The 12,034-nt window shown below is 46.5% G+C and overlaps 1 protein-coding gene across 3 annotated transcripts in view; it reads left to right on the plus strand.

The window, feature by feature from the left end:
• The window catches only part of LOC139280901 (CCR4-NOT transcription complex subunit 4-like), a 172,783-nt gene that overhangs the window by 107,146 nt on the left and 53,603 nt on the right, over positions 1-12,034 (plus strand). For all 3 annotated transcript variants that reach the window (XM_070900703.1, XM_070900702.1, XM_070900704.1), the window contains exon 10: positions 5,518-6,015. In XM_070900703.1, the coding sequence (XP_070756804.1) occupies positions 5,518-6,015 (498 nt within the window). The remainder of the gene's footprint in view (positions 1-5,517; positions 6,016-12,034) is intronic.

Below are 12,034 nucleotides of genomic sequence, written 5' to 3' on the forward strand. Positions count from 1 at the left end.
CTGGTCTCCCCAATGTCGCTCGCGCTCTCTGTCGCTCGCGCTCTCTGTCGCTCGCGCTCTCTGTCGCTCGCGCTCTCTGTCGCTCGCGCTCTCTGTCGCTCGCGCTCTCTGTCGCTCGCGCTCTCTGTCGCTCGCGCTCTCTGTCGCTCGCGCTCTCTGTCGCTCGCGCTCTCTGTCGCTCGCGCTCTCTGTCGCTCGCGCTCTCTGTCGCTCGCGCTCTCTGTCGCTCGCGCTCTCTGTCGCTCGCGCTCTCTGTCGCTCGCGCTCTCTGTCGCTCGCGCTCTCTGTCGCTCGCGCTCTCTGTCGCTCGCGCTCTCTGTCGCTCGCGCTCTCTGTCGCTCGCGCTCTCTGTCGCTCGCGCTCTCTGTCGCTCGCGCTCTCTGTCGCTCGCGCTCTCTGTCGCTCGCGCTCTCTGTCGCTCGCGCTCTCTGTCGCTCGCGCTCTCTGTCGCTCGCGCTCTCTGTCGCTCGCGCTCTCTGTCGCTCGCGCTCTCTCTAATTCATAGGGTTGTGAATCTTTGGTATTCTCTCCTCCAGTGGGCTGTGTGCGCTCTATCGATTAGTATGTTTAAGTCCAAGATTGACAGATTTTTGGACACTAAGGGAATCAAGGGATATGTAGATATGGCGCGAAGTAGGAGTTGCGGTTACAGATGAGCCATGACCTTGAATGGTGGGGCAGGCTCGGAGCTGTGTGGCCTGCTCCTATTTTTTAATCTCTTTCTTTTCTTTCCTTCTTTCTTTCCTTCTTTCTTTTCTTCTCTCTTTTCTTCTCTCTCTTTTCTTCTCTCTCTTTTCTTCTCTCTCTTTTCTTCTCTCTCTTTTCTTCTCTCTCTTTTCTTCTCTCTCTTTTCTTCTCTCTCTTTTCTTCTCTCTCTTTTCTTCTCTCTCTTTTCTTCTCTCTCTTTTCTTCTCTCTCTTTTCTTCTCTCTCTTTTCTTCTCTCTCTTTTCTTCTCTCTCTTTTCTTCTCTCTCTTTTCTTCTCTCTCTTTTCTTCTCTCTCTTTTCTTCTCTCTCTTTTCTTCTCTCTCTTTTCTTCTCTCTCTTTTCTTCTCTCTCTTTTCTTCTCTCTCTTTTCTTCTCTCTCTTTTCTTCTCTCTCTTTTCTTCTCTCTCTTTTCTTCTCTCTCTTTTCTTCTCTCTCTTTTCTTCTCTCTCTTTTCTTCTCTCTCTTTTCTTCTCTCTCTTTTCTTCTCTCTCTTTTCTTCCTTCTTCCTTCTTCCTTCTTCCTTCTTCCTTCTTCCTTCTTCCTTCTTCCTTCTTCCTTCTTCCTTCTTCCTTCTTCCTTCTTCCTTCTTCCTTCTTCCTTCTTCCTTCTTCTCCTTCCTTCTTCTCCTTTCCTTCTTCTCCTTTCCTTCTTCTCCTTTCCTTCTTCTCCTTTCCTTCTTCTCCTTTCCTTCTTCTCCTTTCCTTCTTCTCCTTTCCTTCTTCTCCTTTCCTTCTTCTCCTTTCCTTCTTCTCCTTTCCTTCTTCTCCTTTCCTTCTTCTCCTTTCCTTCTTCTCCTTTCCTTCTTCTCCTTTCCTTCTTCTCCTTTCCTTCTTCTCCTTTCCTTTTTTCTTTTCTTTTTTCTTTTCTTCTTTCTTTTTCTTTCTCTCTCTCTCACACAAACAAAGCACAAACAAGTAGAGTTAGATGCAGAATACAGCTCCTACTCGGCCCCAACAATGCCTCTGTGCCTCTGCCACAGCAGCGTCGTACACCATTCTTCCATTTCCCTCGCCCACCATTCTGTGATGTCTCAGACTTCAAATTAGTGCTGAATTAAGGTCTCCTCCTAGGAACTGCCTATGTACTGAAATGTTTTGCTTTCACTTTTTTTCTGTCTAAGAGTTGCTCCTCAGAGTTAATTATGGGTCTATTTTAGAAAAATGAAATCCTTTGACAACACTCGTTCACTTCAGAACAAGTGAATTTCTGTCCATTGTAATTAAACTGATGGGGAGGCTCCCTATACAAATGGAATAAGTTTTTTGTTGGTGAAAGATGAAGGTAATCTAGTGAGATCTTTTAACATTCCCGTGTTACACTCATATTTTTGGATTTGTACACTCGATACTTTCTGTGCTCCAGCTCTCTGGTACATAGACCTTCCACCCCCTATGACCTGGAGTGCATCTTTTTCTGCCAATGTCTAGGTTTGCAAACACTGGGATCATAACAGAGCCTTTGCTCTATGCTTCTGCTACTGGAACCCATTATGTGCCACCACGTGAATCATCTCTCTGCTTGTGTGAGAGAGAGGACTTATATTTATATAGCGTCTTCCGTGACCTTGCGACGTCCCAAAGAGCTTTAAAACCAAAAACGTGGAGTCACTGTTGTAATGTAGGCAACTAATGGTGGACCACAACATAGGCTTGGAACCAATAAAATTTATTTACCTAAAATAAATGACCGTACATAGTTTAGAAGTTACATATTTACCGACACTTCATCTATAAAATAAAGAACAACTAGCTTTCTCTCAAAAATAACACTTAAAAATCAGGCATGCGCTTGCCTTGGGAACAGTCTAGCACGGCTCCCTGGCTGTACTGGCACTGGCTTTCAAAGCACTGACCGTCTCGATTTCAAAATTCTCATCCTTGTTTACAAACCCCTCCATGGCCTTGCCCCTCCCTATCTCTGTGATCTCCTCCAGCCCCACAAGCCCCCGAGATGTCTGCGCTCCTCTAATTCTGCCCTCTTGAGCATCTCTGATTATAATCACTCAACCATTGGTGGTCATGCCTTCTGTTGCCTTGGCCCCAAGCTCTGGAATTCCCTCCCTAAACCGCTCCGCCTCTCTACCTCTATTTCCTCCCTCTTTGACCAAGCTTTTGGTCATCTGCCATGATTTTTTGTGTGGCTGTGTCAAATTTATTCTTTTGTGTTTTAACACTCGTGAAGAGCCTTGGGACGTTTTACAACTTTAAAGGTGCTATATAAATACAAGATGTTGATGGCAGCACGGTTATCGCACATTGACTGCCCTCTCAAAAGTGACTATCTTTGCTGCCCTGCCTTACCTGTCTGTCACAGCGGGACTCCAGACAGTGACTCTGCCCTCTTCCCAAAAGGTCTCAAACAGCTTTCAATCAAAGTCATGACTCCAGGCTGGGCCTTATCCAGTTACACTGACCACCCCTAGCAGGTCCTGACACACAGGCAGCAGTCAATGCAACTCTCATTATCTAATTGAAACAAATTGCCTTGCATCAATATTGAATGAATAACCAGTCTTTGGTGGTAAAGGTGTTTAAGAATCAATATACAGGCCTCCAGTGATGAAACAGTAGGCACTTCAGACAATTATTGTGTGCATGACCTTATACCCACACCTTGAGAAGTCCTTTCCCAGACGCACGGCTCTGAGCTGTTGGTTTCCAGCTGATATGATGTCTTGTGTGACTTTGGTGTTGACCCTTGCACGCAGCTTCCAGTGGAATAAAATGCAAATTATAACACTGGCAAAAGCTACTGTGGTGTGTGTTCACAGTTCCTGTGACTGGTTTGGAACATTGCTTGGTTCGCAGGACACGTGCAGCTAGATGTTTGTTCCATGTGACAATAATTCATTTTCGATATGAAAGCTTTCCACACAACTGAGACTATAATAAATGTGTCTAAGTGCCAACATTTGAAATGTTCTCAAGCACAGCTGCAGAGTGTGAGCAGCCGAGTTTTACATCAACCTTCCCTGAATCCATTGCATGAAAGAGGGAGGCAGTAGCTCCTTCCTCTAAATTCTGTGCTTAAAAGTTCAGTACAACTGTACCCAGCATGGAGATGTCAGTTTAAAGCAACTAGATTCCTTCCTCACCACCTCCCCCACTCTCTCCTTCCTCACTTCCCCTGCTTTTCCTCTCTCCTTCTCTCCTTCCTGCCCTCTCCCTCTATTCCTTCCCCTCCTCCCCTTCCCCCCCCCCCTTCCTTCTCTTCCCCCCCCGCCCTCCTTCCTCTCCTCATCTCCCCCCCCCCCCCAATTCCTCCGCTTCCTCTCCTCTCCCTCCACCCCCACCCCCCGTTCTCTCACTCTTGCCTCTCCTCCTTCACCCCCACTATTGAAGAAGCCACCGTGCGCAATAGATTTGGGCCTGCCTGAGAATTGGGCCGATGTGCTCGGTAGGAGGAGGAGGAAGGGGAAAATAGGAACTTAAATCATCCTAGTATTGTATATCCAACAAGATGTATTGTGGGACTTTATCCCGCCCTCTTGTGTCTACACTACTGCTGTCCTGTGTATAACCAGAGCCTTCATAGCTACATGGTCCATATGATCCATGGGATCCAAAATTTGCTCAGTTGCAGGAAGCAATGGGTAATGGTTGAGAGTTTTTGTGACTGGAAGGCTGTTTCCAGTATGGTTCAGTGCTGGGTCCCTTACTTTGTGTAGTATATATTAATGATTTAGACGTAAAGATCGAGGGCATGATTAAGAAGTTTGCAGATGATACAAAAATTAGCCGTGTGGTTGATGAAGAAGAAAGCTGCAGACTGCAGGAGGATATCAATGAACTGGTCAGTTGGGCACAAAAGTGGCAAATGGAATTCAATTTGGAGAAGTGTGAGGTGATGCATTTTGGGAGGGACAACAAGGCAAGGGAATGCACAATAAATGATAGGACACAGAGAAGTGTAGAGGAACAAAGGGACCTTGGAGTATATGTCCACAGATCCCTGAAGGTAGCAGGGCAGGTTGATAAGATAGTTAAAAAGGCATACGGAATGCTTTCCTTTATTAGCTGAGGCATAGAATACAAGAGCAGGGAAGTTATACTCGAACTGTATACAACACTAGTTCGACCACAGCTTGAGTACTGCGTGCAGTTCTGGTTATCACATAACTGGAAGGATGTGATTGCACTAGAAAGGGTGCAGAGGAGATTTACGAGAATGTTGCCAGGACTGGAAAACTTGAGCTATGAGGAAAGATTGGATAGGCAGGGGTTGTTTTCCTTGGAACAGAGGAGGCAGAAGGGAGATTTAATTGAGATGTATAAAATTGAGGGGCCTAGATAGAGTGGATAGGAAGGACCTGTTTCCCTTAGAGGGGCCAGTAATCAGGGGGCATAGATTTCAAGTAATTGGTGAAAGGATTGGAGGAGCGATGAGGAAACATTTCTTCACCCAGAGGGTGATGGGGGTCTGGAACTCACTGCCTGACAGGGTCGTCGAGGCAGAAACCCTCACCACATTTTTAAAAAAAATACTTGGATGTGCACTTAAAGTGCCGTAACCTACAGGGCTACAGACCTAGTGCTGGAAGATGGGATTAGGCTGGGTAGCTCTTTTTCAACCGGCACGGACACGATGGGCCGAATGGCTTCCTTCTGTGTCGTAATTAGGAACCTGCCGAATGAGCACTTTTACATTGCGCTTTTCCTAGTTCAGTGCCCATTGGGACCTTTTCTGTTCACTCATTTTGCTGAGGGTTGATGGCACTCTTCACACATTAGAGAGTATTGGACTTGGTTATATAAATATACTTGTAGAAACATTTACTCAATCTTTTTTTATTTCCTTTGATAAATTTCAGAAACGATCCCAGTATCCTCCTCAACAGATTGGCAAGCGGCTTTTGGGTTTGGCTCCTCCAAACAGCAAGAAGATGACCTGGGTTTCGACCCGTTCGACATCACCAGGAAAGCCTTAGCAGACCTGATAGAGAAAGAACTCTCAGTCCAGGACCAGCCTTCCAACACGGGCCTCACTTCCCCCACCTCACTACAAACCCCTCCGCAAACTGCAAACAAAGGCATTGGTGGCTTCTTGACCCCTGCTCCTGCCACAACAGCCAACTCCATAGGCAACTCTTTCCCCAACTCCATATTACCGCGGAGGTTCCCAGCGTTTCAGCACAGAGCCGTTTACAACTCCTTCAGTTTTCCGGGTCAGGCACGGTACCCATGGATGACCTACCCTCACAATAGCATGATGCACTTGAACCACACAGCAACGCCCACCTCGAACAGTAATTTCTTGGACTTAAATATATCACCGCACAGCACTGGACTTGGTGGAATTCCTATATCAGGTAGGTGGCAACTGGTGGAGAATTCTAGCAGTGTACCAACTGACTGAACTCACGTTTTACAAGTGAATGTACAAAACCACCGTGCCTATGGGACTGGGTGTACACGGGTGTTAGTAGTAATGTGGACCCCAAAGATATATTTTGCAAATCGTAATAAGGGTGGTAAAGCTCCAAATTCTCGCCGCATTCGGGGCTCCCCGATGGCTCAGCTGGTGATTGCCATAAACAGCTGAGCTGTACAGAGGAGGTTCCAGACTTGGATTTCCAGTCTACGCTAAGCTTATTGGTGGCGGTAAGTGTTGCAGTCAACCACCCTACCCCAGGACTATGAAGAGGGGAGAATCCTGATCACTATCCAGTAAAGAGAGGACCAGGCTTGGCTGTCATTCCCCCAGCGACACCCGCTATGTCTGCTCACTGGTGAGGAATGGTTACCTGAATGAGGTACTTGAAGGGCTGCTGTGTTCGGTGGAACATTACCCCAGCATGGAGTTGTCAACGCCGACCTATTTTTCCTCCTCTCCCAGCTACTCAACCCAGAACTGCTGTGCCAGTCTGAGTTTGTTGGCATGTCTCTACGTGTGTTGATTGACTGTGGGTTATGTAAATGTACTGACACATTGTATTGCTCAATACCACTCGCAACCCATTCAAACTTTGCTATCGTATTGCTTCTGCTCAAGAGGGAGGCTCAATTTTAAAGAAAGTCATGAGCAAGTTGTGTTGTACCAGAGTAATTTGTCTCTTTCTCTCGGAATGCTGCATAATGGCACAGTGTTGTAACGTTGGGGATATTGAAGATACACAAGTATTGCCCGCATCCTATGCAGGTTGATCAATGAGTAGAGGCACAGTCCGAGCGGGGCACCTCTGCCCCTTTCAGCTTTTGGGGAACTAAACATAGTGGGCACTTCCTAATGGATTTGGAACAAAGCTGTTGTAATCATTACATTGCTGCAAGTGTCTACACAACTTGTTTTTGGAGGAGTGAAGGAAACTAAACTGCTAATGGGCCAGTTTGGAATTTAACTATCTAGTTAGGTCACTTGTTCTTAGTCCCTCTTTCTTTGCATGTGTTGGATGGAGTGACTGTCGGCCTTAGCACTGTTCTTTCGCTTCGGCTCTTCATATCGGAAATTTCTGTGCATCATCTCCTGTTTTCCAAATTTCCTCGATGAGGGGTAGTGTTTTCCTCCTGATCAGCCTCCGTGGTAACCCTGATTCTGCTATGTACACCAAAGCTACGGCAGCTGATCAGAACAGTCCTCGAGGAAAATTACCGGCCACTAACTGTTTTGGGTTTTTGCAGCATTATTTCATCAATCTGACACTGGCCGGAATCCACAAGGTGGAGCTGCCAATTCAAAGTTGAGCGGTACCTTGACAAGTTTCAGTGGGCTGTAATTGATGGTTGTGCTTATGAGGAAATCATCAAGATGTTAGTTAGAGATAGCAAGTTGAGAATATGAAAGTGAAGGATTTCTTTCCGGAAAATAATTAGCTCAATGGTCAAGATTGAAACCCCATCAATTTCTCCACTGACCATGAAGCCTGCTTTCATTAACCCTTTAGGGACACAAAACTCTACAGAGAGATTCTCAACACATTATGGAATGCAGTGATTTATGTCCATCTTCCTTTTGTTCCTCTTTCTCTCTTCGCCCCCCGCCCCCCACAACACCAGAAGGCATTCACTCTTTGCTGACTAGATTGCTACAGGAGCCCTCTGGTACTACTTATGTTATAGCATTCAGGTTTGTTTGTCCTGTTTTCTCCTCTCCTGCCCTGAAAGTGCTGATTCTTCCTGGGTCACCATGCGTGCTGGTAACCCTCAGGTACCTCACCCAGGTGCCCATTCTTTGTATGAACTTGGACACAATGTGTTTGTGGGATCCTTGACTCTCTCAGTATCTCCGCCAAGTCTGGTCCTGCTGTCACCTGGCATTTACATGTGGCGCTTAACAGCAAGAGTCACTGGAAAACAGTCCGGATGGGAACCCCAGTTGATTATGTTCCCTTCATAGTTCAGAGGCGCTGAGGCCAACTATAATATCCCACTGCTGCGCAGGCTGAGATTTATAACCTTTCTAGTTTGTTACTTGGCATAGTTTGTAGCACTGTCGTCTCTGGACTGTGAGGTTGTCTTGTAAGGAAACCAAACGATCATTGATCATCTCCCCTTGTAAGTGTTCTGTGCCAATGAGGGGAGCACTCCCATCTGACTCTGCAACTAAGATTGCTGCACTGAGATCACTCGAGTTTTAAAGGCCTGTTTCAATAGTTTGTGCCATGTTCACTGCCACTGGGCCAGCCTATGGCATCTCTGAGAAGCCGTCAGTTGTCTGGTGTCAGCTGTGAACAGAAAACATAGTGCTATCGCTGGAACACCTTCAGCAGAATCTGTCTTTGTGCTTGAGATCCTCTTCCCCAGCTGTCCCAGTGTACTCCACGTCTGATGGTGCGTTTTGAACTGTCATTTTTCCAGAGACATTGTGACAGCTTGCACTTCCTGTGACGATTATCTGCCATTCAGAAGTTTGCAGCTTTGCAGCCCTTGAGCTTTTTGATTTCTTTTAAGCAACAGAGTACAGCCTTGGTCTTTTGTCTGATGTTCTGATCCAGCATGAACTTGTTTTTCCATATCTATAATTTAAAATTCCAAGCGTGTTTCCACTTTAATGCAGTCTGAGCTGACTGCTTAAAAAGCTGGTGTTACCACTGCACTGCTCAAGTCTACCTACTTTTCATAATCTCTTATTTTGAGCCATGTAAAGATTGCCAGTGTGATCGCTGTGATCAGCAACATTACCTCAATTTTTGAATCTTGAAAAGCAGAATTACAGACAAGTTTAAATATGCAGACAATTACTGAACTGTTTTATGTTTGCATGTTAATGAACAAATTGTACTAATTAAGGGACGTCTTTTATAAGTACCATTTTCTCTTGGTCTCCTGATGGTACTGGCTCATGTTGCAGTCTCGCTCCATGAGTGCCTGGTCCCTCCAATACATCGCTGAACTGGGCATTAAACACTGGTGTGCACGGAGATATGGCTGAGCCCAGTCCTCCCCTCGCCCATACACCAATTCCAGCAGAGAGCACTTGGTAGTGATTGGGGAAGCCTGCCTGTTTTCCTTTCTCCACTCCCCTGGTCCTTGCGACCAATTATATTGCTCCGCTCCTGCCCCCACCCCCACCAACCCCTGGTCCTTGCGACCAATTGTAGTGCTCCGTTCCTGCCCCCACCCGCGCCAGCCCCTGGTCCTTGCGACCAATTGTAGTGCTCCGCTCCAGCCCCTGCCCCCAGCCCCTGGTCCTTTCGGCCAATTATCGTGCTCAGTTCCTGCCCCCACCCCCACCAGCCCCTGGTCCTTTCGGCCAATTGTAGTGCTCAGCTGCTGCCTCGTTTGACAACATCTAGCTCTGCACAGACTGGAGATCAAACCTGCATCCTTGCTGGTGTATATGGCATGTACCCCATTGCATGTCAAATCTTGTTTGTCATCACCCATGTAGATCAGCGAGGACAATAACTCCTGACCCCTCCCGGCCTCAGTTACAAGTATCCTCTGTGTTTAAATTCCTTTAAATTCACTCTTCCTTATCTCTGTGCTCTACTCTCCAACCCTACATGTCACACGATCCCTCCCTGTACACTCCATTACTCAACATTATGTATCCCTCTACCCTTCACCCCCACCATTGGCAGCCATTCCATCTGGCACCTCGGCCCCATGCTCTGAAAGTCCCTGCCTAAACCCCTCCTCCTTCAGGTCCTTCTGAACCGGGCTTTTTATCGCTTCTTCCTAATCTTTGGCTCGTTGTCCAATTACCATATGCCTCTATGATGCTTCTTGGTACATTTTAAAGGTGCTATAATCCATGCAAATTGTGTAGTTGTGTGGGTCAGTTGCTGTCATTTTTGACACAGGATGAACCGGGTTGTTTAACTTTTCCAGTTCTGACGACGGGTCTCAGACCTGAAACATTAACTGTTTCTCTCTCTCGGGTGCTGCCTGGCCTGCTGAGTGTTTCCAGCATTGTCTGTGTTTGATTCCAGCAGAGAGCAAAGGTGAACCGTTGTTTCTCGGACTGGAGGGAGATGTCCAGTGGACTCCCCCGGGGGTGGGTATTGGGACCACTGCTCTTGCTGATGTATATTAATGACCTGGACTTGAATATACAAGGCATAATTTCCAAGTTTGCAGATGACCAGTTTGGAAATGTAGTGAACAGTGAGGAGGATACTTACAGACCTCAGGAGGCGATCGACAGACTGGTAAAATGGGCAGACACACGGATGAAATTTAATGCGGGACTTCAGTTATGGGGAGAGACTCGAGAAGCGGGGATTGTTTCCCTTTGAGCAGAGAAGGCTTCGAGGCAATTTAATGGTCTTCAAAATCATGAAAGATTTTGTAAGAGTGAAGTGTGGTTTTGGTACAATGAATGAGCAGAGGTAACATATAAACAAAATGGTTCCATTTTAAAGGGGTGCAGGAACAGAGACCAGGAGGTGTACGTACACAAATCTTTGAAGGTGGCAGGACAAGTTGTTTATAAAGGTATATGGGATCCTGGGCATTATAAACAGAGTATAAAAGCAAGAAAGTTAAGCTGAACCGCGATAAAACACTATTGGGTCCCAACTGGAGTATAGTGGCCAATTCTGGGCACCACACTTTAGGAAGGATGTCAAGGCCTTGGGAGTGGGTGGAGAGATTTCCCAGTGGTACCAGGGATGTGGGACTTCAGTTATGGGGTGAGACTGCAGAAGCTGGGTTGTTCTCCTTTTGAGAAGAGAAGGTTTAGAGGCAATTTAATGGTGGTAAAAATCATGAAAGATTCTGCAAGAGTAAATAAGAAATTGTTTGCAGTGGATGAAGGGTTGGTAATCAGAGGACATAGATTTAAGACAATTGGTGTAAGAATCAGAGGCGGCATGAAAATAAAATTTATAGAAATAGGAACATAGAAATTTACAGCGCAGAAGGAGGCCATTTCGGCCCATCGTGTCAGCGCCGGCCAATAAAGAGCCGCACGGCCCTCTGTCAGCAGCCCTGAAGGTTACATATAAACCTATGAACAATGGCGGAAAGGTAAAGAGCACCCAGCCCAACCAGTCCGCCTCACACAACTGCGACACACCTTCCACTGAAACATTCTGAACTCCATCCCAACCGGAGCCATGTGATCTCCTGGGAGAGACAAAAATAAGACTAAAAACCTAGGCCAATTTAGGGGGGAAAAAAATCTGGGAAAATTCCTCTCCGATCCATCCAGGTGATCGAAACTCGTCCAGGAGATCACCCTGGCCATATTCTATTCCCTGCAGTACTTACCATTATATCTGCGTCGGCCAACAAGAGATTATCCAGTCTAATCCCAATTACTAGCTCGAGGTCCGTAAACCTGCAGGTTACGGCACTTCAAGTGCCCATCCAACCATCTCTTAAAAGTGGTGAGGGTTTCTGCATTCACCACTCTTCCAGGTAGCGAGTTCCAGAGCTCCACGACCTTCTGCGTAAAGAAGCTCCCCCTCAAATCACCTCTAAACCTTCCACCAACCACCTTAAAACTATGCCTCCTTGTAATAGACCCTTACTATCCACTATGTCCAGGCCCCTCAATATTTTGTACACCTCAATGAGGTCTCCTCTCAACCTCCCCTGTTCCAATGAGAACAAACCCAGCCTATCCAGGTTCATAAGTTTATATGTAACGAAGATTCTCCATTCCAGGCAGCACCCTAGTAAATCTCTGCACCCTCTCGAGTGCAATTACGTCCTTCCCATAATACGGCGACCAGAACTGCATGCAGTACTCCAACTGTGGCTTAACCCAAGTATTACACAATTTAAGCATAACCTCCCTGCTCTTATATTCTATGCCTCGGCCAATAAAGGCAAGCATTCCGTATGCCTTCTTAACCACCTTACCAACCTGGCCGCCTGCTTTCAGGGATCTGTGGACAAGCACTCCAAGATCCCTTTGTTCATCTACACTATTAAGTGACC

Source organism: Pristiophorus japonicus, chromosome 15 (assembly GCF_044704955.1).
Source record: "Pristiophorus japonicus isolate sPriJap1 chromosome 15, sPriJap1.hap1, whole genome shotgun sequence".
Classification (NCBI taxonomy): domain Eukaryota; kingdom Metazoa; phylum Chordata; class Chondrichthyes; family Pristiophoridae; genus Pristiophorus; species Pristiophorus japonicus.